The sequence below is a fragment of the Dermacentor silvarum genome, chromosome 4 (genome assembly GCF_013339745.2).
Source record: "Dermacentor silvarum isolate Dsil-2018 chromosome 4, BIME_Dsil_1.4, whole genome shotgun sequence".
Classification (NCBI taxonomy): domain Eukaryota; kingdom Metazoa; phylum Arthropoda; class Arachnida; order Ixodida; family Ixodidae; genus Dermacentor; species Dermacentor silvarum.
Genome location: NC_051157.2, coordinates 9,441,965 through 9,469,505, shown reverse-complemented (window position 1 = coordinate 9,469,505; position 27,541 = coordinate 9,441,965). Strand labels below are relative to the sequence as shown.

The following is a 27,541-nucleotide window of genomic DNA, read 5'->3' as shown; positions in this document are numbered from 1 at the left end:
TGCGGAGTACAATCAACCTCTCTATATGGCTTTCATAGATTATCAAAAGGCATTTCACTCGGTAGAGATACCAGCAGTCATAGAGGCATTCCGTAATCAAGGATAACAGGAGGCATACGTAAATGTCTTGGCAAATATCTACAAAGATTCCACAGCTACCTTGGTTCTCCACAATAAACGTAGAAAGTTACCTATCAAGAAAGGGGTTAGGCAAGGAGACACAATCTCTCCAATGCTATGCACTGCTTGCTTAGAAGTATTCAAGTCATTAGACTGGGAAGGCTTAGGAGTGAGGATCAACGGCGAATATCTTAGCAACCTTCGGTTTGCAGATTACATTGTCATGTTAAGCAACAATGGGGAGGAATTACATCAAATGATTGAGGACTTTCACCGAGAAAGTGTAAGAGTGGGGCTGAAGATTAATATGCAGAAGACAAAGGTAATGTTCAATACCCTGGCAAAGGAACAAGAATTCAGGATCACCAGTCAGCCTCTAGAGTCTGTAAAGGAGTACATTTATCTAGGTCAATTACTCACAGGGGACCCTGATCATGAGAAGGAAATTTACAGAAGAATAAAATTGGGTTGGAGTGCATACGGCAGGCATTGGCAAATCCTGACTGGGAGCTTACCACTGTCATTAAAAAGTGTACAATCATTGCATCCTACCAGTGCTAACACATGGGGCCGAAACTTGGAGGCTAACAAAGAATCTCGAGAACAAGTTAAGGACCGCACAAAGAGTGATGGAACAAAAAATGCTAGGCGTATCATTAAGAGACAGGAAGCGAGCGGTGTGGATCTGAGAGCAAACGGGGATAGCCGATATTCTAATTGACATTAAGAGAAAAAAATGGAGCTGGGTAATCCATGTAACATGTAGGGTAGATAAACGATGGACCATAGAGTTACAGAATGGATACCAAGAGAAGGGAAGCGCAGTTGAGGACGGCAGAAAACAAGGTGGGGTGATGAAATTAGTAAATTTGCAGGTGGAAATTGGAATCAGCTAGCACAAGATAGAGGTAATTGAAGATCACAAGGAGAGGCCTTCGTCCTGCAGTGAACATAAATATAGGCTGATGATGACAGAGACACCAGAGAACACCTATATGGGACACTAGTTCCAAGGAGTCTGCGCGCGATGTGCTTGATCGCAGAGTCAGACGTGAAATGCTTGGTCGCGAGTTCCGAAGCACCGACACCCGAAAGGCTTAGCAGCGTGTACGAGGATTTCAGGCACGAAGCTTGGTCGCAAAGTCCGCGTTGCCAATGCTCAGAGTGCTTAGATGCAGGTCTGAGATGCCCAGAAATGGAGGGATTGGCTGAGCTTCTATGATGTCCGCGGAGAGCCCGTTTTAACACTCGTCGAGATTACGGTGGTCGAGACATCGCGAGCTCACGAGGTGCAAAGACTTCGGAACCACCTTCAATCATTAGCTTTTTTGGGCGCCTGTTTCTGTATGGAGGAGATATCTGCAGCAGCAAATTTGAAGAAGAAATGCACTTTCTGACGAGGCCCAGATGGCGGTGCTGGGTTTCGCTGTTCCAGAGATATTGTGACTTGAAAAATGCTGTTTTTCTGCGAAAATTTTCGCCACAACAATTTTTTTAAAGCAGGCTTCTATGTGGTTTCCAGTGAAGATATTTCGGAATCATTTAGAAAATGAGTAAATAGACCCTGAAAATGTGATTTAAAATTAAAAAAAAACTTATTGGGACATCTTTATGCAATGCAAAAGCCGCTCCACCTCTCTAACTTCCACACGCGAGCCGCGCATGTGCTATCGATGCCTGGTCTGCATAACAGCAATACCAATAAAAAGTCCACTCGAAAGTTGTTCAAGCAGTTACTTTATTCAAGGTGCCACACAATGACTCAACGCCACTGAAATCTGCATTTAATTACAAAATGATTCGAAAACTGCTGTGCTGCATTGCAAAAGTGCGCTCTTTCGTATCATACAAGAATGATTAATGTACGTATTGTTATTACAACTTTCACTGAATTGCTTGACACCTATATGACAGTAACAAGAAAATGTGCTGCTGTAGATGTGAAATCAATATTTTCTAACTGGGCATTTAGCTTGCAGACGAAATAACACCCATCATAACATATCCCCCCTGAACCAAATTCCCAGTTTTTTCAAGATTACATTGTTGTGTAAAAATAGGGAAATTCAGTGTATGTTACAAATCTTCGGCAAGAAATGTTATCAAATATAAAACTGTAATGAAATCCAAAGAGGTCTGGGATATGTGAACGCACTCATAACGCTTCGTTATGATAAAAGAATTACAATAAAAATTTGTGAAGCTAAAACACAAGCAGGTTACAGACAAAGCTTTCAGACACTACGTATGAAGGAAAAAGCAGAGCTCACATTTTATCTCTCACTGATGAGTAACCTACTTCTTCACAATGATGAAAAGTGCCTTTAAACATGCACAGAAAAGAACTACGAGGTTAATGGAAATTTATTTGCTCTATGATTCCAAGCACTTCCCTGTCCCTTTATTGATCATACTTCAGAAAAAAAAAAAGTTCATAACATCAAGCATGCTACAGTTCTAAACACCCGAGTTCAGAGGTACAATAAAAGGCAAGAGAGGCAGTGCCTAAAATTGTGTAGACATGGTAGTCCTCGTAATTAAACATGCAATTTCAAACAAAACTCCACAACATCCCAACTTCAAATGCAACCTTCTGCGAGATGTGAAATTTTTAAAATACTCTGACAAAATTAAAAACATGAAAGTACTAATAATGCACAAATAAACAGAATTGTACATTACAAAGAGCTGACTTGAAACCCTATGTCAGGAGACAGAAAAGAAACCTAGTGCCAAGGAAGCTGCTGTGGGACATCATATCACACCAGGCAGATGCAAGTACAAAAAATGAGAAAGAGAAAAAAGAAGTTGCGAAGGTGACACAAAAATGGTGTCCAGCAAACACATTCAGCTGGTGACATCACAGAGGATTGCATTTTCTGTACATGTGCGGGCAAGCAGTTCAAAATCCTCGATCGAGTAGTCCTCTGGCATGGAGAGCAGTTCAATGTTGCGACACGCTGCGTGCATTGCGCTGTCTGGTGCACCACTGTCAGCACTGGTAATGAGCTGAAGAACCATCGCCGTCTTCTTTGCTATCTCTGCCTGGCAAAGCCTGCAGTGAGAAGAGTGACGAGTCTATTATATGAGGGCAACTCCAATGCCTTTCTTGATGTGCACAAACGACTAGCACTATTCTCCAATGCTGGCTTCTGATGTGCAGTGGGGAGCCTTGCTCATGGAAAGAGCTACAGTAGTGAACAAGAAAAAGTATTGTTGTGGTTTTTCTCTGAAAAACTTATTAAACATGTACGTTTAAAAAACGTACCAGTTGCATTTGTATTGGCCAGCAGGATGTGCACTCTTGCCACTTTGTTCATTTAATGGTCCCACTGTTGCCTAGATTCTAGAGTTTGTGTACCAGTGTGTATCACATGCACGCTTGTGTTCATATAATTTTTGTGACTCTCTTTTTTTCATGCTTATATATTACACCTGGAATAAGATGCCAAGCCTGTTATTAGGCTAACTTCTCCAGTTATCATCAAATTTACTCTTTGTTTTCTTGTGATTCATTCTTGGAATATGCAAGCTCTTTAGACAAAACAGTCTACGTGGAGTGAACAGCATGGAGATGAGTGCTCAAGAGGCTATTTATTGTCTGTGGCTTGTAGTCTGGCATTGTGCTATTCCAGCTTTCTAAGCTGTTTAGCTCAGAAGACCGAAATCAGAAAATATAATATTTTTTGTTCCCTAGTGTATGTGCTAGGTGCTTTGCGCACAGGTATCTCTTTGTCCACTCCCGTTTCCGACACTAGCCAGCTGCTAAGTAAGCCAACATTATGAAACCTAGCCAAGCTGAAGTCATGATGCAGCTTCGACAGTGCCTACTGTAATAAATATCATGAGTACATCACTCACGATTATCTTTCAGTATTATTATGTCATTGGGAGCATGAGAAGTATAAAGAGGCTTTCCTTAATCTGCATAAGCGTAGAGCCCACATCACTTCATGCAGGGAATCTGTTTCCAAATTTTTTGGGGCAAAGTGAAGTACAGTGTAGACCGCTTAAAACGTAAGTCGCCGGAGTCGTGAATATCTGCACTATAAGCGGTACCGCACTATAACCAAAACAACGATTTTCAAGCCCTGCACGTATGCAAAACATGTAGACTGCGCGTATCTGAGACTCGGAGCGTGTGACTGGGAGTTTTGCATCCGTTTGAATTTACGAACGTTGAAAGGTTAATGTCCAAGTACCCACGATCTTCGCATGAAGCAGACAAAGTAATAATTCTTTTTTAAATGTCTCAGTTTCGCCCGAAAGGCTAAGCATCAATTGCGATAGCAAATTAGTAGAGAGCTATAAGGAGTAGGGATAGTAGTTTTATCGGCTGCATAAACTTGACACATTTGCTTACTAACTGAATTAACAAGCGTGGTGTCAACGCGCACAAGCAAATATGAATAGACTCGATGACCGCAGACAACCACTGTCAAAACGCAGGTGTGGGGAAACGCGGCCGCCGCAGCGAGCGAAGGTTTGTGCGGTCTATCCCTTCAACGGAAACTGAGCAGCGTAAGCACAGCACATACAAAGGTCAGAGCCATGTGGAGATGGCTTTCGAGATACGGTGCGCGCGACAACACCGACAGCCGGCACAGGCGTGAACGCATTTGTTGGCAGAGTAGAAGCCCCCCCCCCCCCCCCCCCCCCCCCCTCCCTCCCTCCCATGCTGCCTTCCCGCTTTGCTCCTTTCGCGCGGGAGACTGCGTCGCCAGTTCCCCTCGCGCCCAGTTGCAAGATACACATTTGGCGCCGCAGCACAGCGTCGCCCCCCCTCCCTCCCATAACCCCACGGCCTTTCGCGCGATGGAAGTCGTGATTGCTCTTTGCTATGCGTTCGCTCTCCGTGAAGGCGTGCGTCCCCCCTGCGCGCACTTTCACTCGCACATACGGCGCGCCGCGACGATTTTATCGCCCTTGGACTCATGCTCCACGTCTCATGCTCCTCCTCCGCATCGCCCTCGTTGATCTCCTCTCCCATCGGTGGGCGCACCTCGTTGAGAAGCGTGCTCGCTACCGCCCTTGTCGGCGAGATTTTCCCTCGAAAGCCGCATTATAACCGTTATTTTGTCTCACGCGGCTGCACGGTAAGCTGTATGCGTATACATGGTGTGCTATGGGAAAATTAACGGGAGTCTGAAAAGACCGTACTGGTCCTGCATTATAAGCGGTTACGTTATAAGTGGTCTATACTGTATATAAACTTATCTTTAGTGTCCCCTTAAATAAACAAACAATTGCCTGGGCTATAGCTCCATGGCTAGCACGGAGCTATAGCCCAGGTCCCGCCCGAACGATGGAAATTATCGGTCTGCAGTCGCGCAGAGAGTGCAGTTTTGTGCACGCAGATGGCCGCGAGTGGACCTTGGCACCGCGCTCTGGAGTGCAGCACAGTGGTTCGCTAGGGCTAATGTTTTCCTATGTATCTAAAGCAATTTTGTACATACAGAGTTTATATTTGCAGGATTATTGCATTCGGCCTTTGTACTCAAAATGTATGTCTCGAATATTTTTGATGTTTATCTTGTGCAAAGCAGCATTGATACTTTTGTCTAACTTTTTCGTTTTCGTTACAATTTTTTTATTTGGTAATTTTTTCATATTACTTTTAATAAATGTTTTTTTTTTAATTAATGCTCTACGAAAAACAATTTCTTCCTCTACAATTTCATAGTTTAACATCAAGCATTTTCTGTGGCAGGAAAAAAAATATTTCCTAGACTACACAAGAACTACCAATTTTCCCGCAGTCATGAAAGTGTTAACAAATGTTTAGCGATTCATCTTCAAAATTTATTTGATGTCATGCCAATGCAGGTATAGTTGTGTTCATGTGTACATTAAATTCACTGTCAGTTCCCTGTATTAATTATTTATGTGTTACATTTATTCTGCTACAGATCATGTTTTATCATCACAGCAGTTTGTCATGTCTCAGTATATGACAATCAGTGCTTTTGTATTCACTAGTGCTCTTTCAGTCAGTCTTTTCGTTCATACCATAACCAGTGTTTTGTTTCTCTATGCAAATGTATCTTGAAGTGCAAATATATCGTTTGCTGTTCAACTGCAAATTGCTCCAGACATCTTGTACAATGTTTCATTGTCTTTTTAAATATTTGTGCTCTGTTCAAACTATTGTAGATAATGTAATGCTACTACTGTAATTGTATAATTGTGTATCCCAGTGACAGTTGTATCAATTCTTCACCCCCTAAGTAATATCCTCATCTGAAGGCCTCTGGGGGTATTCCTGAATAAATAAATTGATTCCTAACGACTTTAGTTGTTCTGCCAGCTTGGTGAATAAAGTTTGTTGCATGGAGCTTTATTTTTATTAGATGTCCAGTGAGATTCGAATTCAAATTATACTATTCTTGGATTCTGATTCCCTCTCCAGAACTTAATTTTTTTGTTAGTGCAGGTGCAACTTTATGCACGTGTATTTACATATCTACCTTACAAGGCTAGCAAATAATGTAAATACAGCAGCAGGTGTTCCTCTCAACCTTTCCTTGGAACACCTTTCTGTCCCACCAACATCATATGCACTTTTAAAACTTCATACAGTTGATCCCAGATATATCAAGCTTCAAGGGGATACCAAAATACAGTAAACCCCTGTTAACTCGAAGCTGTAAAAACTGGAATCTGTTTTAGAGATAAGCCTATCACGAGCGTCTTCTGTTGGTTTGGAGCAAGAACAGAGGACGAGCAAGCAGAAGTTTGGCACGTGACTCGCTTTCTTTTGAAAGCAAGGTCACAGGAGACAGACCGAAGCAAGATTTCCGGCTGCAGTGGCGTCACAAATGTAAAGCGAATAAAACTTACACCTATGGCACACATATGATCAGAGCTATCTTTATAAATTCCAAACGAAGCCATTGGTGGCTTGGGGTGAAGTCCACTTCCGGTTTTCTGCCTGGTGCTCCACCCTTATAGCTGCAAACGTTTCTACGAAATGTTTTTTTCTTTTCGTTGATTACGCGTATTCTTAATGTGTTTTGCACACTTAGATAGAAAATTAACATTTATTTTTTCGGGTACTTATATGTGCCATCATTTAAAAGGTTAAATTCGAAAGTGACATTCAGCTTGCAGAACATCCGAGTGCATTCCTACTCGTGTGTAACCCTGCGAGCACAAATGAATTATGTTCAGCGTGGACTGTGGGCCCACGTATCGCACAGCAATGAGTCTTGCGCACCCCTGCCATAATGGCCTTTTTGCGAAGTGCAGATGTGGCATGCAGTGGTGTTGGTTAAATCCTAACTGTAATGTAAAGATCCATCCAAGGGGGGTTGAAGTCGGAATTGCTCTGGCTGCTAGTGAAACCAAGAAGAAGCAACCTTGTGCAACACGAAGCAAACCTGGTGGCGCAGACTATCTCTAGTTCGGCATCCCTTTCAGCATCCTCAATGAAAAGAACCAATGTGTGAGCCAAGCATTATTGTGGATTGCACCGAGAGGCCTTTCGTGCTCTTGAGGGCGATCAGCTCTTGCCAATAACGAATGGCTGCAGTTTGCACAAGCTATCCATATACACAGCAAGCACAACTGAGAGATGCGCCCCGCTCATTTTAACTCCATGGCATGTAGTACAGTTAAACCTGCTTATAACGAACCTCCATATAACGAATTCCTGGATATAATGAAGTTTTTCTATTCCCCGCCGTTACTCCATAGAAGCACATGTATTTGAGACCTCTACGTAACGAAGTGGCAGCGGGAGACCCCCTCAATATAACGAATTTTCCCCTCCGACAACCTAGAGATTTCGCCCCAAATTTTGTCATTTTTGCGCGAGCAGCAACCGGAAGCACCTTCTCCGCCGCGACGAAATGCGAAGCGATCGCACGTGTGCGTGTGTACGTGTGCAAGGCGGGCCTGCATCCCTCGACCCGGCGATCTTACCGCCGCGGGCGTGACCTTTCCCCCTCCCTTCATTCAAACCTGATCCTGCCGCTTGCTGCAGCTGGCCTAGCCCGCCAAGCCGGCACTCTCTCCTTTTCCAGTTGATGTTGCCGAAGCGCTAGCTGGTACACGCTGTGACACGTCACACTCGATGAGCGCGGACACGCGTTGTCAAACGCTGGCGGCGTGTAGAGGCGCCGCTGGAGAAGCGAGCGAAGTGACCTTCGTGCTGTTGTCTATCGCTTCAACACAAACTGAGCGCCGAAAACACACAGCACGCACAAAGCTACGAGCTGCCAACGCACCTACACTGCTAGGCTCTGCCCCAACGCAGATCGCTTTCAAGATACGGCCCGCGCGACCGCGCGCCGCCGCGCAGTACGCAGTTGATGCCAGCAGTACAGTACAACGCCGCCCCGCTATCCCTCCCCCCTCGCTCCCTCGCCAGTGCCTCGAGCGCAATGGAAGAAGGCGCGCTTCCTCCCTGCTTTTCTTGCGTGCGCGAGATTTAGACGCAGTCGTTGGCTCTCCTCGCACGTTTTCACTCGCACATACAGCATACGGCGCGCAGCGACTGTGTTATCGCCCTTGGATTTTATACGAAATATCTATGAGCCAAAACCAATTTTAGGGCCACAATGCGTCATAGACACCATCTTTACATAGCAATTATGGATCTCAAGGGCCATACTTTTGCTGGCGGAAACCGAAAATACGTCATAGTTGTCGCCCCCGGCACTTTCGGCGGCCAATGCCATCGTCAAGCCACCAAGCCAAGCGACATGAAAAGTCAAAATGGCCGCTCGGGCCGGCACGGGGTGGCAGTTCGCAACGTACGATGCGGGAACGGTCCCGCAGTTGCGACGCAACAGCGGGGTTACCAATGCATTGGGTTCTATGGGAGCTGTGGTGGGACCGGCCGAAAACGATGTAACAGCCGGGAAAACGCAGCCCCCCGGAACGTAACAGCGGGGTTCTACTGTAACACTATACGACGCTACGACGCCATCCGTGACGCTCACTCTTCCTTTCCGATGGCTCGCGCTTATGCGAAACGACACGCGTCCACGCATCCGGTACCTGGTGACATTTCAAGGATGAGTGGTTCGACGAAAACGGAAAACGGTTGCGCGTTACAATTGAGGCCGCGTTAGAACGGAGTAAATACAGTAAGAGTTTCTTTTTCAAATTTTCGTGCGAACCTGCATATACCGAAATCCTCTTTATAACGAAGTTTTTCAGGAATTTGTCAATTTCGTTATATCCAGGTTTAACTGTAACTGCCCTTCAGATTTAATGTTGTGTTTGACGGAGTCTGCCAAAAAAGTGCCACTTTGAATTTATCAGCATTAAATATTTCCAACGGCTCAAGAAGTGATGGCATCCCAGTTAGGAGGCGTGAACTAGCAGGGGCACGGTGTGGCACTATATGAAATGTGGCAGGGAACTGGAGTCACACGCGTAGTACAGTGCTATACTTTCACATGGGATTTCTAAGGGAATGTTACAACTGTTTGACATAGACAATAATTCAATATACCCAAGCTGATATATCTGGAATCGAATTTACTAGAAGAAATAAATCGACACACATGCACGCAGGCACACATGCACACACTGACAAACAGAGGCAAGAGCGCACTTCATGTTTAAGACAAGAGGGGCATTACCTGTCTCTTGGTGTTTTGCACACGAGGCTGGAAATGGAGCCACAGAGAGAAAGCACTGCTGGCCGGATTGCTTCAAGGTCGTATGTTCCAAGGTCACCCTGGAAAGAAATTGCCCCCATCCACTTGGCCAAGCACTAGAGGCATCAACATTATGCACACTCACTTTTCTGCTTTTTCTTTTCCCTCCTAGGTTACAGATAGGCCACTTGATATGTCACCAAATATACAGAAAAAGCTAGCACATATTGCTACTTTTCATTTCCATGCTAGATATACTTCAGTTTGTCAAGAGGGCTGGTTCTTCCCTACAGTAATAATGTCGTGGCCTAGCACTGCCAAACACACTGCAACAATGGCTTCACGAGTGTGCCGTTACATTGCAGAGTGCTTCATATATATTTTTCAAAAATTGTCTTCTTCAGTTCAAACTAATTTATTTGTACAATCCTCAGTCATTTGATGTTCAGATGAAGAAGGTTCCACTGGACCTCAAAGGGACATTAAAGAGCAAAACCGAGTCGGTTTACTACAGCGTAACTTTTTTCTGTAAAACTCAAAATGCATTGCTATTTCCAGAGGCTAAACACAGTGAGTTTAGAAGGACTGACCTGTGTGGCTTTCTTCATGGTGTCACACACTCTAAGGAAGTCATGAAAAACTTTGCCACCCGTGCTCCAGTTCTGGATCTGGCTACTGTGTTCAGCAAGGGGTCGCAAAAGCTCTGCAAGCTCACCAAGTTTATCTGCAAACAGAGAAAAAAGAATGAGCACTACTAGTGGCACACTAAAACTTCAGCCCTCTGAAGCAATTATGTGCATACGAAAACACCCATCTACATACAAAAATGTTCTAAAGTGTAGACCGCCAAGTTGCGAATATCTGAACTATAAGTGGTGCTACATTATAAAAACATTTTTAAAGGCGCATACATGCAAAACATGTAGAACAAGTAGCAGCGCATATACAACAATCGCAGCATGCAATCGGGATGTTTGCATATGTTTAAATTTACGAACATGGAAAGGTTTAAAACAGAGGACCCGCGGTCTTCATATGAAGCAGACAAACTAATGCAGGACGAAGTAAATTCGGCTCACCCTTCAACTTCATTATAATGAGCTTCGAGTGCCCTTCAAAAATACATTTCAGATCATACCATCAATGACAGCTTCTGTTGCAAGGTGATGGACAATGGTCTCATGAGCTTCATCCCAAATCTTGCCCTTGAGAAGAAAGAATGCTCTGTCCTTGAAGTTCCCTTCAGCACTAGCACGAATTGCCTGCATTGAAAATAAAAAGAAATTGCTTAGCAGAAATCAAAAACTATAATCAGAATATTTGCCTTCTTGGCATACTTAGTAAATATTTACTGCTTCTACACATTTATTAAGTTAAAAAATTATGGGGTTTTATGTGCCAAAACCACGATCTGATTATGAGGCACGCCGTAGTGGGGGACTCTGGAAAATTTCGACCACCTGGGGTTCTTTAACGTGCACCTAAATCTAAGTACACGGGTGTTTTCGCATTTCGCCCCCATGGAAATGCGGCCGCCGTGGCCGGGATTTGATCCCACGACCCCTTGCTTAGCAGCCCAACGCCATACATTGGTGAAACAGGGTGAAAGCAACTACAGTAAAGCCTCGTTAATTTGACCCCTGTTAATTCGGACTCGTTCTCTGGTCCCAGCAGGCACATGCATTATTTAATGCCATGAAATTCTCATTAATTCAGGTGTACTGGGTCGCACGCCAGCTCATTGGGCAACCCTCAGAGCGCAGAAAGCCGCAAATGCGTAGCGTAAGAGAGCAAAAGTGGTGCTAGCGCCCAACTGAAACGAAGCGGGGAGTCTGCATTGCCAGCCATCAGTGGAAAACAACAGGAACGCCCAAACGGTTTGTGCTCGTCTTTATAGTCTTTATTATTCCGTTTACCGCTACGCATGATACTTTGTTGGGTACGTGCCTCAGGGTCATGATGCCGTCGTGGTCATCCCATCGTCATCATACTGTAATTGTCACCCCGTGGTAGCCATGCAGTCCCTGTAACGCTGTCGTACCATCGTCATCATTTCAGACAGGTCATAAAATTGTTGTCATGCTGTTATTGTCATACCACCTTTGTCGTTCCATCGACGTCATTCCTTGTTTGTCATCCCATCGTAATCATGCTGTCACCATTCAAGTGTGATTATGCCGCTGTTGTCATGCCAATGTCGTTGTCGTGGCGGCGAAGGATGAATTTGAAGAGTGACAAAATTCACAGAGTCGGATGGAAATGACAAAGAGTCAGACAGATATTTGCATTGCAGTGGTGTTGAAGAGACTGGAAACTGCTTAAATAGTGGGAGATTCGCTGCCAAAAAATTCCCTAGACTGTCTTAGTTGTCTAAAGTATCCTCATGTAGCAGCCACAAGACAAATCAATTAAAAAACTTCAGCACAACTGGTTACATTTTTCAGTAGCGTAAGATGTGCCTAAGGCACAGTCAATAACAAAATTTTGTTGTGGCACAAAAATATGTAAATTTTTAGCAGTAGATATTGATTTGCCGCTCTGCATTGCCTAGTGCATGATCATTTTAACAGAAAAACAAGAATGAGACACACTTTAAACTTGTTCTTAGAGTAATGAAAAAAGTGGCAGCAAATAAATTCTCGAATATTCATCCACAAGTTAATTTGTGCGTTAAGGCCATCCTGTAAGGTTTCGTAAAGTTGGTCGTTGTGAGAAACTACACTCCTGCTACACGAGCCCATAATACAGCACCAGGCCGGCACTTTCACCACTGGGGGTAAAATATTATGATACGATTGACAGGTGCTGAAAATATGAGCCACCGCAAGGAAGACAAAGTGTCTGGGCCGTTGGTGCAAGGGAGTTTCTCCCTTGGTCACTGGCTGCACTGCTCTTGTAAATACAGTGTAAATAGTATCTTTCTCTGTGTTTCTTCACACGTGACAATATTGAATAATCTTGCTTGAATGGACTGCCGCCATTCACAAGGGTCCTTAGCCCCTGTCCAGAAGAGACTTTTCCACATATTCTGTAACTTCCCTCTCAGGGGCAGATGCCAACTGTGTCGTCTTGCTCATCACTAGATGGTGTGGGGACGCTCGGCTCTCACATGTCCCTTGATGCTGTTTTCTACGCATGACTCTAATACTGCTTCCCCACGTAGATGTGCGCCGGCGGCGGTTGGTGTTGCAGAATAGCATGACAGATGGCGTGAGTTTGTGCTGCTAATGCCATCTAACGGCAGGGTTACTCAGGCACAAAAGGGCCCTCCTCTTCCTCTTTGACTTCGAGTCAGCGGCGCGCACAGATGTTCTGCGCATCCGCCGGCACGCTTCGTGGGACTGTCTTGTGAGAGGTTTCACAGTGAGGAACCAGGATGGACGAACAGGATCGTTCGAATGTGTCACCGATTGCGTGACTGTACACACAAATGATTAGGCGTTAGTGTCCGGCTTGGGGGAAACATATTCGCTCGATATCCTGTTGCAGTGAGCCAAGACTTCCTTTCTTCCCAATTCGTTGTATTGCTTTTCCATTTTTATTTGCAACACTGTTTTGCAATCACGTTACTACTGTAAAAACATTTTTAACTCTGCTGTCATTCGTTCGACGACGTCGAAAAAAAAAAAAAATATATATATATATATATATATATATATAAACACTTCCTTGATTCATTAGCGCCCATTGGCATGTTCCTTTCATTTTCATTCAGCTAGCCGACATTGGTGTATAGAAGGTACATGAAATGCCCTTTTGTTTGTTCTCACTACTGTGCTGTCATTCTTTTGACCCAAGAGCACGTTTGAGACCCCACAATGGTCAAAAGCGTTTCATACACTGGATGCCATCACTGGACACGAAGTCTACGTTGGCACGGCAGTGTCCCCACTGGGTTCCACGTCAGCTGCCTGGAGCTCCCTTGCCACATGGTCTTTCAGCCAGATAATCTGGCCAGACGTCTGATGAACTATGGCCTTAAAGCGCAGATCGAGAAACATGGCCAGGCTGGGTGGGCACTTCGTCAAAGTCACACTTCGTAAAGCAAGTCGTGATACATTTTGCGAGATTGTTAGCAAACCCCGAGTTGCCTTTGCAACCTTCGAGGCAATGCAGCCTTCTAAAAATAATTGGAATTTGACATGATAATGAAGGGCACTTTTCAGCACTTCAGCACAAGATCACAGTTGCATCAAATAAGGGCTTCAATGCCTCCACAAACTCCACCGAATCTCTCCACTCTGCAGAGTTAAAGGCATCGTTACTTGTGTCCAAAGTGATGAACTCAAGTGTGATGGCCTCTTTGAGTTGAAGGAACCTTGAGAGCATGAGGTACTAACTGTTCTATCTTCTGTCAACATCCTACACATCATGGATCACATGTTTGTTCAGCTGCCTTTGCAGACTGTCCAGTCTTTTCTGCGCACTAGGGCTATGTTTGTGGTGTCCTACAATTGGTTTGGCCTTCTTGCAGGATTTGTTGAACGCCAGGCCCACTACATTGCATCGCTGATCGCCAGCTGCGGTATGTGCGCAAAACAATCTCGCTGGAGCCATGGCAGTCTCCTGACAGCCGCTCGATGTACTTTACGCAGTCAGTTGGTATCTATAAGTCGGTGCACATCTGATCCAATGAGGCAGCAATGTTCACAGCCATGTGACTCTCAGGTTTATGATGCACGTTCAAAGTGAACTTTCTCATCTCGAATTTCACCGCCGAGGAGTACAACTTCAAAAACACATGGAAGTACCGACAAGGCTTCGAGCACGCTATCACACTTCGCAGCCACTACGGCTATGAAACACTGGAGCACCGGAGTCGCACTGCGCCAGATGCAGCAGCTGGTCACACAAAAAAGAAAGCGAGGCCAACAAAACATGACATACTCGCGAAAAAAGGCCCAACAAAGGCAACAGGCAAGACGACCGGCCACAGCCACCTATACAGAAACTGTGCAGCAGTGATGTCGGGTCATCGTTGGGTCGTCCAACGACCCAACGATGTGCCCCAAGCCAGGCAACTTCACGAAGTGAAAAATGTACTTACTCTGCAGACAATAATGGTTAAGGCGCACACCCCTATTTCTATGCGCGCCCCCTACGTAAGTGGCGCCCCCACCCACCAGCAACGGTGTGGCTTTATTAGGAATTGAAAAATTTTTTCGAAAATAAAACCAATTTTTAATAAAAATTGAGTCACATTCGTAAAATCGTAAGACGGATCCAAATTCATACATTTGATGAAAAATTCGGAAGACTTGGCAGGTATGGTAGATCATATATTGTTTTTAAAAGAGCCAAAGACTAAATCTTGGTGAAAACGAAACCGAAAGTGCTTCTGTCTCACGGGCGTTAGGCAGATTGACTGAAACGGAGCAGATAGACAATGCGCACATAATGCGCATTTCTCATTGAATAAACTTATTCTTAGGAGAATGCGTGGCACACATATAACTTGTTACTTGCTGGAATATCTGCAGTCAGTGCGAATATGCATTTTTAATATCGAATACACTTCGACTAAGGAAAATATTCGGTCCACATTCGAAATTTTGAATATTTGCACACCCCCGGTAGTCGGCGAAGCCTAGGTAACCTAGTCCGTCATTCCCGTCGTGGCCTTCGTATACTAGTGGAAATGCACACACATGGCCGAGATTTTTCATGTGATTGGAAATCGTACGTACACAACACATCAACAGTGGAGAAAACATGAGAGCACATACGACACAGCTGGAATTTACAAGGAAAAAAGCAGAAATGGAAAAGCAAATGATGATGCTGCTCTGAATCGCTTCTTTGAGGGCGAGAATCCAAAAGTGCATAGCAGAATACTGGTCTCGGAGGCCACAAGTAGAAACTACGCATTATCTGGATTGATACATGTGGCCTTTTCAAGTTATCCAGCATAATTTACATTGACAGTTACGGGACTGCACAAATTCTACGAATTAAAAGAATTTTCAGATAAATCGAAATCAAATTATTGAGGTTCTGCTGTATATAAAGGAACAGTTAAACCTGGATATAACGAAATTGACAAATTCCCGAAAAACTTCGTTATAAAGAGGATTTCTTTACATGCAGGTTCGGCACGAAAATTCGAAAAAGAAACGCTTACTGTATTTACTCGATTCTAACGCGCCCTCGATTGTAACGCGCACCCGTTTTCCGTGACCAAAAGAGAGGCAAAAAAAAAAAAACTTTACAGTACCGCGCACCTCATGCTTTCATACAGAAATACAACTATCGCGCACGATTTACGATTTACTCCCAATACACTAAAGTTGCGCTGAACATAAAAGTCCCGGTTTCGCCCGAAAGGCGAAGCATCGATTGCGACAGAAAATTAGCAGACAGCTATACGAAGTGAGGATAGTAGTTTTATCGGCCGTATAAACTTGTAAACATTCGCTGCTTAACTAAATTGGTAGACTAATGCCTAAGCACATGTGCTACAGCACATGGTCGAAGCTACGGAAGCTAGGCTCGAAGTGCGTAGGAGGCGGCCATATTGAAATGCCGATGGCGATATGGTAGCGCAAATTTAGGGTCGTACTCGATTCTAACGTGCAGGCAATTTTTGGACCCATCTTTATCGGAAAAAAAGTGCGCGTTAGATTCGAGTAAATACGGTAAGTAAGCAAAAGGGTAACAGAGGGCAGAACTCACCCAAAACATTTATTTCGCGGTAGAAAACTGCGGGATTTTGTTTTGTTGTTTGTTCATGATGGACGGCAGCACTGACTGTTCGTATGCGGCGGGATCAGCAAGCGGAGGGATCAGGTTTGAATGAAGGAAGCGGGAAATGTCACGCCCGCGGCGGCAAGATCGCCGGGTCGAGGGATGCAGGCCCGCCTCGCGCACGCTGGCACGTACGCACACATGTGCTCACAAGACCAAGCGCACGTTTGCAGATGTACACATTGTCTGCACATACCTTTTTGTCTTGCATCACTACAGACGACACACACTACTGATTTATTTGGAATGAAACAGGCAAGTAATATACTTAAACTGGGCCGGTATTTTGTAGCGATGCCTTCCCGATGCTAATACCTTTTCACGCTTTTCGCGCGTGGTCAGTGGTCAGAGCGACGGTCCGCTCATGTTATCAACGGGATCAGCCGGCCGTGAGCGGTGGGTGATATAACTAGTATAGTATAAGGCATAAGGCATCATTACAAAATACCGGCCCTGCATCCACTGCAAAAGGCCACCTGTGTGCCAAAGGTTTACAAGCGTGCACAGTGGGGCAGATTGGTTACACATAACGGAACAACCCAATAGACAAGAAAGAGCGCCGATGGCTTAGCCAGAATACACTAGGTGCTACTATTTACCCAACACTTGGCATTTACACTGAATTTCACAAGTGAAAAATGACCACCACAGACCTTGGCCTGGTAGACCCAAGCAGGTGGCACAGCCAGTTTGTCGCAGACAAAGGTCTCGTCTCCAGTGAGACCAGTGTCAGGGTGGGAGTCACTGCGTGACCCCGAGGCATGCCGCATGAGAAGCTCAGTGACAGCTTTGCGGCGACCTGCAGCACCCTCCAGGTGCAGGAGGGCAAATGTTGCCCAGGGCCACAGGCCCCATGACTCGAGCTGGGCCGCAAAGCTTGTGTGCAGGGTCTCAGCCGCAGTTACAGACAGGTGACTAAAGCCAAAGGCTTGCAACAGCTTGTGCAGCAGCCAGCTGAAAGGCAAGTGACACTAAATTATTATGTTTGCACAAACGCTTGAATAAGATAAATACAACTGGGCAAGTTGGTTTCGATGCCTAAATCTATATGATGCAAAAAAACAAAACTATGTGGGCCAGGACGGCCACTGTTTGAATGTGCTTTTAGACGAACATTTTTTGTTCTTGAGATGGCCGAGTATTCAATTTTAGTGATTCACTGTCGTAAGTGCTCCTGTTATCCTGTGCTCAAATGTACCAAGGTGTCAATGACGCACGAACATCAGTTCCCAAGAAAAGTACCCAGCACAGACAGCACCAGAACTCAGTGCACCAGTATTAGTGCTCCATCCATATCGCTCTCCAAGAGCGCATTTTCTCTCAAAATCTAGAAGGCTATGGTAATCTACATTCTTTCTTCTGGTTCTCTCGTCTTGTTTTTTACATGCTTTTATCCACTGGGTTAATCCTGCAAGGTTTACACTCAGAAAAATCATGTGACCATAGACCCTTTTAATAATTGTAAAGGTGGCTCTCCTGTGAGGCAGCTTGTCCGAATAATGTTGGCGTAGTCCTTTTTGCAAATAGCACGTAGAAGCAGGGTTTAGTCGACTTATGACATGAAAAATGTAGACATTTAGATGTGGCTCTTGTGACCAAACCACGCACAAAACACAAGTCCCAGCATGTGCAACTAGCACTTTGTCTTGATTTGAATGACTACAAGTGCTATCAGTGCAGAGAAGTACATTTGCACAATTATGAAAAGCATTTATGGCATGTATAAAAGGGGGTGCGTTACTTTCATTAAACTTTCAGTTGGGAGAGTGCATTCGGGTGTCTGATGCTTTTCATTCTTTTCTGTTCTTTACGCCATTTACAATTATGCTTGAGTTAATTTCTCATGCAGTCTGTGTGTTAATCAGACGTCTCAGGACGATGTGCCACCAGATGACCTCACAGCTATAGCTTACAGTGTGCTAAATTGTACAAAAGGAGAGGAAAGCCTCAAAAAGTGGCGAAGGCAAACAAAAATCTGGCACTTCATAATACAGTAGATTGCGGATATATAGAACTCGGATATATCGAATTATTGTCCATACCAAACAGTTGTTAAATCCCCTTGAAAAGGCCATGCAAAAGTATAGCAATGTACTACGCGTACGTCAAACTCCCATTCATTTATATATCGAATGCTGCACCGCACCGTGCCCCTCCAAGTACGCTTATCCTGACAGACACACAATAACTTCTTGCATCGTCAGAAATATTCAATACAACAAGTTTGAAATGACACTGTTTTGGCAGATGCTGTCAAACAAGAGACTGAATCTGATGGGCAGTACATGCCATGGAGGAAAAATGAGCAGGGTGCTCTATGTTTTGCTCGCTGTGCACATGAATGGCTCGTGCAAACTGCTGCCATTCATTATTGGCAAGAGCAGATCGCCACTCTGCAAAACGCCTTCTGGTCCGATACGCATTACACAAGAAAGCGTGAATGACATTCGATCTTTGCTCTGTGTGTCTCTGGGCATGGGATACCGAACTGCAGATGCTGTGCTACCGGGTTTGTCTTCTTGTAGACAAAGGCTTTCTGCAAACGGCATTTTAGGATTCTGCGAGCTGCCAAAATGAATCTGACCCCAACCTCGACTTGGACAAATCTTTATATTGCTGTTTCAATTTAACAAAACCACCGCATGCCAGATCTGCCCTTTGCCAGCTGACAGCAACAGACAACAGATAATAACAATGTGCACACATTTAATGACCCAGTAAAAAAAAAAAAAACTGCGAAATTTTAGTGATTTTCTGAAAAAAGAAAACTAGTTGGCACAGAAAGTGCTAATTTGTACATAAGCTATAGTCACTGCAGAAATCTCAGTTCAAACCTCACTTGCTGACATTCACCCTAACTGTTTCCCACATTAAAGAATTTTCCTTGTGGTACTCTGCTGAATTTCAGTGGAAATGTACACAGTCAAACTCGTGTTTCAGAGGGTTGGAAGGGAGACGGGGGAGAGGCATGCGAGACTTGCGATGCGGTGAAGGCATGCGTGTGCACAGAACACAGGCGGGGGCAGCATTCCAGTCCTTTTTTTCCTATTCTTTTCATGGATTTTGCATTCCTTTTTCTTTTGTTGTAGGCACTCAGTAGAAAGCTTTAACTGTTATAATCAATAACGTAGCATGAGAACATTATAATAAGCAGTTTATTTTACCATAGAACCCTCACAAAAGTTCGTGGTGCCGGAGCTGCTTATTGTAACATCTGAGTATTATTAAAACCAGTAATGCTGTAAGTGTACTGTACTTCTTTCTGTCTAATAAAGATGTTTTGATGTCTGTCACTTCTTTGTTTTTCACAAGAAACCAGGTTATAACAACGGAATTTTCTTGGCACTTGAATATTGTTATAAGTGGCTTCAACTGTACTCCTATACATAAACCATGTGTCCCCTTTTTTATTTGCCAGCCCTGTCCAGCTGCCTGGCTGACCTGATCCTGAAGTCCAGTTGGGAAGGCACAGAGGACACCGGCGCCAACAGCCGATCCAACCTCTGGGACTGATCACAGTACAGCTTGAGCAGCAGATAGCACGTGTCCAAAGGTGCCTCTGGGTCCAACACATAGGACTCATCACTTCCATCGTCTTCATGACAAGGCGGGTATGGGGGCCGCGCATAGGGCCGTAGTGGTTGGTCACTCTGCAACAAGCGCAAGGCAGCATGTATACACAAACATGAAGGTACCTTCTCCACTGTTAACGTGTTTAGCTTCAATCCCAGTGAGACACGGCATCACTGACAAAAAGCACTAGAATTTACATTCAGCTTAACAAGGTCTCCTTTCCAACTTTGGCATGTCCACTCTGCAAATAACCTGCCCTTGTATCTTGTTGCAATGTGTTGTTTTTTGTTTCATACATTATCAAGAATAATCACAAAATGAGAAATGAGAATCAAAGCCACCACACCTCATACAGGGAGCCCCAGTTTCTCTTCCTGCACAATCACTGTTTCATAAAATTCACACATATCTAAAGCCACAATAAATTGCTGGTTTCATTGCCCTTCCAGCAAATTTAAAAAAATAATGCAAGAAAGGGGGGGGGGAGGGGGGGCTCAAGCAACAATGTCACTTGCACTTGGTGCACGTAGGTCTCCTTTGTTGAACTTGCTTACAGCCCATACTCAATAACCTGTTCAACCGCATCATTGCAGAGCATTTAATGATCACACATTCAATTCTAATGTGTGGGAAACCTCAGGTACCATCACCGTCGCACGCGCGCCAGGCAGGGTGGGTAGAGAGGAAACTTTCCTTTTGTGGGCAGCGCACGGTAATCACAAGCGCTATCAGCGCCACCAGGTGGGTCACTTGAGATACCTCAGACATTGCCCGACTCTCTTCGGACCACAGCAAGTGGCACGGGTGGAAGTGTCCACCGCCGCTGCTGTTTCTCCGCACGTGGTTAGTCAACCGCGTTCTTGCCGTGGCAATTGCCGCGGCCAATCGTATCCCCAGCTGGTAAGTCGGAAGTTCTTCTTTACCTAGCGTATTATTCTTTTCGAGAGAATCCTCAGTGATGTCAACTATAGCTAGCTGGCCTGCACGAAGTGTTCGTAGCAAATGTAATGAATGCTTTCCGAGTGTGCATGTGGTAGTCATCTATTGTTTCCTCGAGCTTGTACCGAACTGCGGTTGATGGCCAGGCGTGTGCCATCCGCGGGGCCCGGTGTGCCATGAGCCATAGCGCCATTGGCATCCCTCCCTTATCCCGACAAATGCACCTGTCATTGTAACATGTACCCAATTTTCAAGGCCAGAAAAGAGAAAATGCGACTCCCCTGACTGTAGCATGCAAGCTCTCATTTGCATGTGGAAATTCAGTATTTCTGTTTTGCAAGTTAAAAATTACGGGGTTTTACATGCCAAAACCAGTTCTGATTATGAGGCATGCCGTAGTGGGAGACTCCGGAAATTTGGACCACCTGGGGTTCTTTAACGTGCACCTAAATCTAAGTACACGGGTGTTTTCGCATTTCGACCCCATCGAAATGCGGCCGCCGTGGCCGGGATTCGATCCCGCGACCTCGTGCTCAGCAGCCCAACACCATAGCCACTGAGCAACCACGGCGGGTTCTGTTTTGCAAGTTATGCGCAATTACAGATGATTGTTGCGCACAAATTGTGCGGGCAAAATTAGTCAGGCAAAGTTTATCACATGACACTCGTGCACATTTCTGCATCAGAGGCAGCTAATAATCAAGCCATGAAAAGATCCGAATGCTGAACTACAGTAGAAGTTCGCTCATAAGGCTTGGAAAAAAAGAGTAAAACCATACTAACTGGGAAAATGTACGATCCAAAGTCGCTAAAAAATTTCACAGACATAACTGTAGTTGATATCTACATAATGCGAAGCGTTACGACAACCGCTGCAACACGAGATGCCGACATGCATCAAGCTGGTGGTGCCCGAGCGGGCTGAACCGACGTCGTTTTTGTGGCTTCGGCATGCTTACGTTTGCACTGCTCGAATTTAGCCTGGGTCAGCAGTTGCTTCGAGCGGGGTACTTTTGTGGGAAGTTTTGATGTGCCCACTTGGTGCTAAATCGTTGTGGCATAAGACGCCAGCACGTGGAGAGCTCGTGGGGCCCAAGCGGCCCGAGATGCACATTGTTGCTTTACTATTATTGTGTAGTGTTTTAAGACTGCGACAAGAAATAAAAATGAAATAGAGCTGGTAGGTGACGCCGGGATATGCTATGATGCCTCAAGAGCGAAACACGATGCTTACTACATGCTGCCTGCAGAGGGAACGGTGGTGCGTTTGCGTTATCGCCTTTTAAAGCCGTGCAGTATGCTTCCAACGGCACTATGCCCCACATGCTGCGAACCAGATAGGTGAATATGCTTATTGAAATAGGATTTACAGCTATAACTGAGAATGCGGCGTGCGACGACCCGGGAAGAGATTGGCTGGTACCAGAATAGGAAACTGAGTGCGCGCCAGGTGTTTTAACGTGAGAGGGGTGGGCTGCTGCGGGGAAGCCGCTGCTGCGGGGAAGCCGCTGCAACGGGCTCTTACTGACGCGGCTTTGTGCAACTGTGGAGCCTACATTGACCATTACATGTCACTGCTTAACATGGTCACTTTTCGGGTTTTTGATAGTTTGTTTCAACAGAATCAATTTAGAAATTTTTCTATAGTTTGCTGGCTCTCTATTCAAGTTAAGATTATGTTGTGTATGAGAGCAGCTCCTTGCTTCATCTGTAGTGAAGCCACAAGCATTATCGGATGTCTTGCATTTTCCCAGATAATGCATTCTTTTCCCGTGCCCCTAGGAAAATGTATAATCGGTGGAGTTGTGTGCATACACGAATATCACCAAATCGAATCGAATGGTGAACCTCCGAATAATTCGACTTGAGAATTGAATATCTACTCTTTCATTTTTTGAACATTCAATATATTCGATATGGAGACCTGCGCAGTGCCACATCTCGCGTGCGCTGCAGAGCCCCTCGTGTTCGATGCCGCACAAGCGAGCATCTCACTTTGTTTTCAGCACAAGAGGAACGAGCGCGCCACTGTCAGGCCAGCCCGGCTGAGGCAGTAGGCTGACTTTGTCACTGCTAGCGCTCCCCAATGTTGGCCCGATGCGGGGATCAGCAGTGGCGTCGGCCGTGTCTGCCTCTGTTGGTACAAAGTTCATCCTGGGTCGACAGGACTGATCGAAATGATAATACGATGCGGACAGAGGAAGCGGCAAGAAAAGCTGCACGTATTTCATTAAGTGCGAAAGCATGCGCGAAGATCGGGCCAGTTAGCCGCCGATAGGCACGCAGATCGTGCTGGATACGAGGCGACAAACTTCACGTCGCTTCAAACAGCCGTCGATCATGGATGAGCCAACCATATGAACATATTAGCAGAAGCATTCCACGACGGCTTGTGGCCCGTCACCACATCGGCCAGCAGGAAATTTTTGTCACAGCCACACTACCTCAGCCATTAGGACTAATCGGTACTGCTTCATCGGGCGCTCGGAAAGCCAACAAACCGCCTCGCTAACGAGATATGGCAATGAACGAGGAGGAGAAGCGTCGCACGAACTTGCAGTGATCCTCCAGATTTGAGATTCTCCGACAGGTGTCAAATCACACTGAACCTGACAATGAAACGGCGCGGACGGTGCCTGCTCTTTACCGACGCTGCTGGTTTCGCGTGGAGCGGTGATCGAATCACGTGATGCGCAGTCCTTTCATCTATCACGCCAATTCACCTTATACTAATAACCCAACTGCCGTAAAGTTGGTTTAGCCCTTCTGTATTTTTGAGAAAACTGGAAAGTAAAACTTTCTGTGCAGTAAATAAAAGATTGGCACAAAACACAGGTCCACTATTAAACTGAGAACCTTACTGGTATTCGGTACAGCAGACTAATTCATTAGTTTCAGAAGGAAAAAAAAAAAACACTTGATTCTAACCAACAAAAATTATATTTATAAAAACCATTTTCCCGACCTTCATATACTGGAACTGAGCTGTAATCAGTGCTGAGATACTAATTCGATATTCCCTTAAATAAGAGCAGACCGTAATGTATATCTTGATTTCTATGTACTTATGTTACTGATAGCTTGCAACATTATTGTTATGCAATGCTACGAGACTCCCGAGCGCGGACAGCACCACACTTTGTTGCCCAAAATTCATAAGCACTAAATTTTGTGAAACATTTTATGATATTTGATTCAATATTCAATTCGAAATCTACTATTTCGTATATGTACACCCCTCATCATTGGGGTTTTACTGCATGTCTCTTTGAATCTTTTTTGTTGGGGTGATTAAACACTGTCTTTCTTTCTTTCTACCATAACTTGACGCTGGCACCTCAAACCGCAAAGGTACGTTAGCCAAGTTTCGGCAAAGCCAAGGACCCTAACACACCACAAGCATATAAGCGGAGAAGGTACGTAGCCAAGGGGGGGGGGGGGTGCTGATGAGGCTTCAGCCCCCTCTCCCCGAAATTTTTGCGTGCTGGCATGCACCGCCGACCAAAACAACCACCAGCGCCGGGAATCATACTGGATTTTGTCTACAATGTCTTTTTCAAGCTCGAAAAGACATTTCGGCACGAACATTGCGAACTCAGGCTGGATTTCGTGGCAACGCCCTTGCACCTGGAGTCACATAATGCAAGGAGCCCCATCCGAGCACGAACTTTCAAGGGCTTTTCGATAGCGACCGGGCGCGTTGCGGCATCTCTCAGTGGCCGTGGAGTCTACGGAGCGCATGAATTTCAATTCCGAAACTTTACTGGTTTTAAAGTTCTTATAAACTTTTGACGTGAAAGGTGCACTGAAAATTGCTAAGGCGTGCTTTAGATTTTCAATTCTGGAACGTTATTGGTTTAATGTTCTTATAAACTTGGGCCAACATGCGCGCACTGGAGCCCTCGTGTCCAAGCCGTTCCAGAAATGGAAGCACGCGCTCGAAATCTTCCACACACACGAAAATACTAAATATCACCATGACTGTCAGCTGGCGGCTCATATTTTTCTCCAAACATTTTCAGGAACCGCGCCTAATGTGATCGATCAGCTGGCCCAGGGCAGGCAAAGTAAAGTAAGAGAAAACAGAAGAAAGTTAACGGTCTATTATTCAGGCAGTTCTTTTTTGTGGGCGACAAGGTCTGGCTCTTCGTGGCCATAGGGACAGTGGTCCTGTGGATTTAAGCAAACCCCCTCTGAAATTACTGGTATTTTCAGAGCACTTCTTCGCATGCGAGCTGATTGTGGAGATACATATCTGAAGAACCATTTGGAAAGTTGCCCAAGTAATGTCTCGTATTTAAGCCCAGCTGTACAAAACCAAATAGTAGAAATTTGTGGGGAAATTATCAAAGAAAGCCTAGATGCAAAAGTAAACGCTGCAGGCTGCTTCTCCATACTTGTTGACGAAACGACGGATATTGCTGGAATCGAACAGCCTACTGTTTGTGCAAGGTACCTAAACAAGGATGCCAACGACATCGAAGGAGTGTTTTTAGGTTTCAGCACCGGAATAGATGCCCTCTCTCCTTGCGACTGCAGGTTCTATGTAAATGTGTACAAACTGCTGCAGATTCTAGTCACCCTTCCAGTGACCACTGCCAGCGCAGAGAGAATATTTTTTAACATGAGATTACTAAAAACTACTCGCACTCTACAATGTCTGAGAAACGCATGGTTAGGCTAGCGCTTCTATACGCTCACAGAGACGTCGGCATCAACATGTCCGAAGTCATTGACCGCTTCACTAAACTTCCCCCCGAGTGAAGTTTGTCCTTTAGATAGCGAAGCAGCAAAAATCAATGCAAGTAAAAGCTCTGTTCCTTCAGGTCCATAGACTTGTAATTATGAAAACGTATGACTGTTCACTAGCTTTTAAAACCGCCGAAATTTTCGCCGTTTATTCTAACAGTTAGCATCATGATCAAAATTATCATGAGAATACAAAAATTACGAGGACATCAATAACCAATTTTGACCGACGTTGCTCACTGAAAGCCCGGCTCACACGGCATTTCCCAACAAACACACTCGGACATTGGGTAGTTCAACTTGCCACATCATCTGTGGCTTTCGTTTGGCCTTTTCTTTCCTTTTTAGCTACCTGCTTTTACTTTTTTTTTTTTTGAACAGAAGCAATGCCCTTCTTTATTTTGGGTGCAGAATATTTGTTGCCGCTCTGCAGGCAGTTAAATTACACATTTTCGTGTGGATTTCCTCATTATTCCTCTATTATTCTACCAATATGGTGCTGTCGCGACTGCCGCATGGCACAAGTACATATTAGGATTTCTGCGATCATAGTTTTGTTCTTGCCTGGATTGTCTGTCTTTCTATGCGTAAAGTTTACTATCTGTGACTGCGCAACATGTAGACACATGTTGCGCAGTCTTGTTTGACGCATTATATACAGTGACGTTTGATTAAATACGTAGATTTATTGGAGACTTACACGTATATTTAAATATCTTGTTGCAAGGTTTTCTGCATACAAGCAGTGAACTTTGTTTCCAGCGACACTTTTTTGCTCTTTATCAAGCTGTATCTTCGCATTCGTATATTCCATTCTATCTTCCAATTTCTAATGTATATTTTACAGAGCTCCTGCTTTTTATATGTAGTCAATGTTGCGACTATAATCTCGGTGTAATTACAATACACGACCGGTAACAGCTGCTCATGCACAATCTATTGCAACGCAGGACAGAGTCATTGAGGTTTTTCCCTGGCCATTGCATATGCACAAAATGTAAACAAGGTTCTTGAATGACAAAGATTAATCAAAATATTTGTCTTCAACTTGTTCATTGCATGACCTTTACGTTTTTCATATCAGCTGCATGCACTGCTTTGCTGGTTTCGAACTCATATATACTAAAGTTCGTGTGATATTTTCTTTACTTATTAAACAGACAAAAAAACAAAAAAAACATGGAAGCATTGATATAAGTTATTTCTGCCACAATTTTTGGGACATACGAATACAGTGTAGACCGCTTATAACGTAAGTCTGCCGGAGTTGCGAATATCCGCACTATAAGCGGTACCGCACTATAACCAAAGCAACAATTTTCAAAGCCCGCACATAAGCAAAACATGTGCACCGAGCCGGAACGCGTATGCGACAGTCGGGGAATGCGGCTAGAATGTTTGCATTCAATTTACAGTTGAATCTCGTTAATTCGAAATAATTCATGTGGCGGCGCCTCCGACCAGCATTGCTCCGGCACCGCCACAGAGTAAAAGCTTAGGAGAGACCCCTCAATGTTGCGCGCGAAAAAAAAAAAAGAGAAGCGGCGGAAATTTCACCCTCTCTCAAATGGCAAGGTCGCCGATTCCGTGTTGCGCCGGAACATGCATGTACGTGCCGACGTCTCAGCCACGCTACCGTAGCCACGCGTAGAAAATGGCAGTGAACCCTTCTTTCTCTTTTATGCTTCCTCTACTTTCTAGTCCCGTGTTGACCTTGCACGCTGCGGCTACGGTGCAGAGGGAAGCAGCAGCGGTGTCCCAGGCCGGCCAACGAAACTGCCCCACGCCGGTAAACGCCCGCTTCC

At 44.9% G+C, this 27,541-nt stretch overlaps 1 protein-coding gene across 1 annotated transcript in view; it reads right to left on the bottom strand.

The window, feature by feature from the left end:
- Positions 1–1,838: 1,838 nt before the first annotated feature.
- The window catches only part of LOC119449410 (nuclear pore complex protein Nup98-Nup96-like), a 186,190-nt gene continuing 160,487 nt past the window's right edge, over positions 1,839–27,541 (bottom strand). The window contains 6 exon segments of the mRNA XM_037712580.2: positions 1,839–3,175; positions 9,714–9,811; positions 10,322–10,455; positions 10,870–10,993; positions 17,129–17,429; positions 19,917–20,125. Coding sequence (XP_037568508.1) covers positions 2,968–3,175; positions 9,714–9,811; positions 10,322–10,455; positions 10,870–10,993; positions 17,129–17,429; positions 19,917–20,125 — 1,074 coding nt within the window. The 3' untranslated portion in view covers positions 1,839–2,967.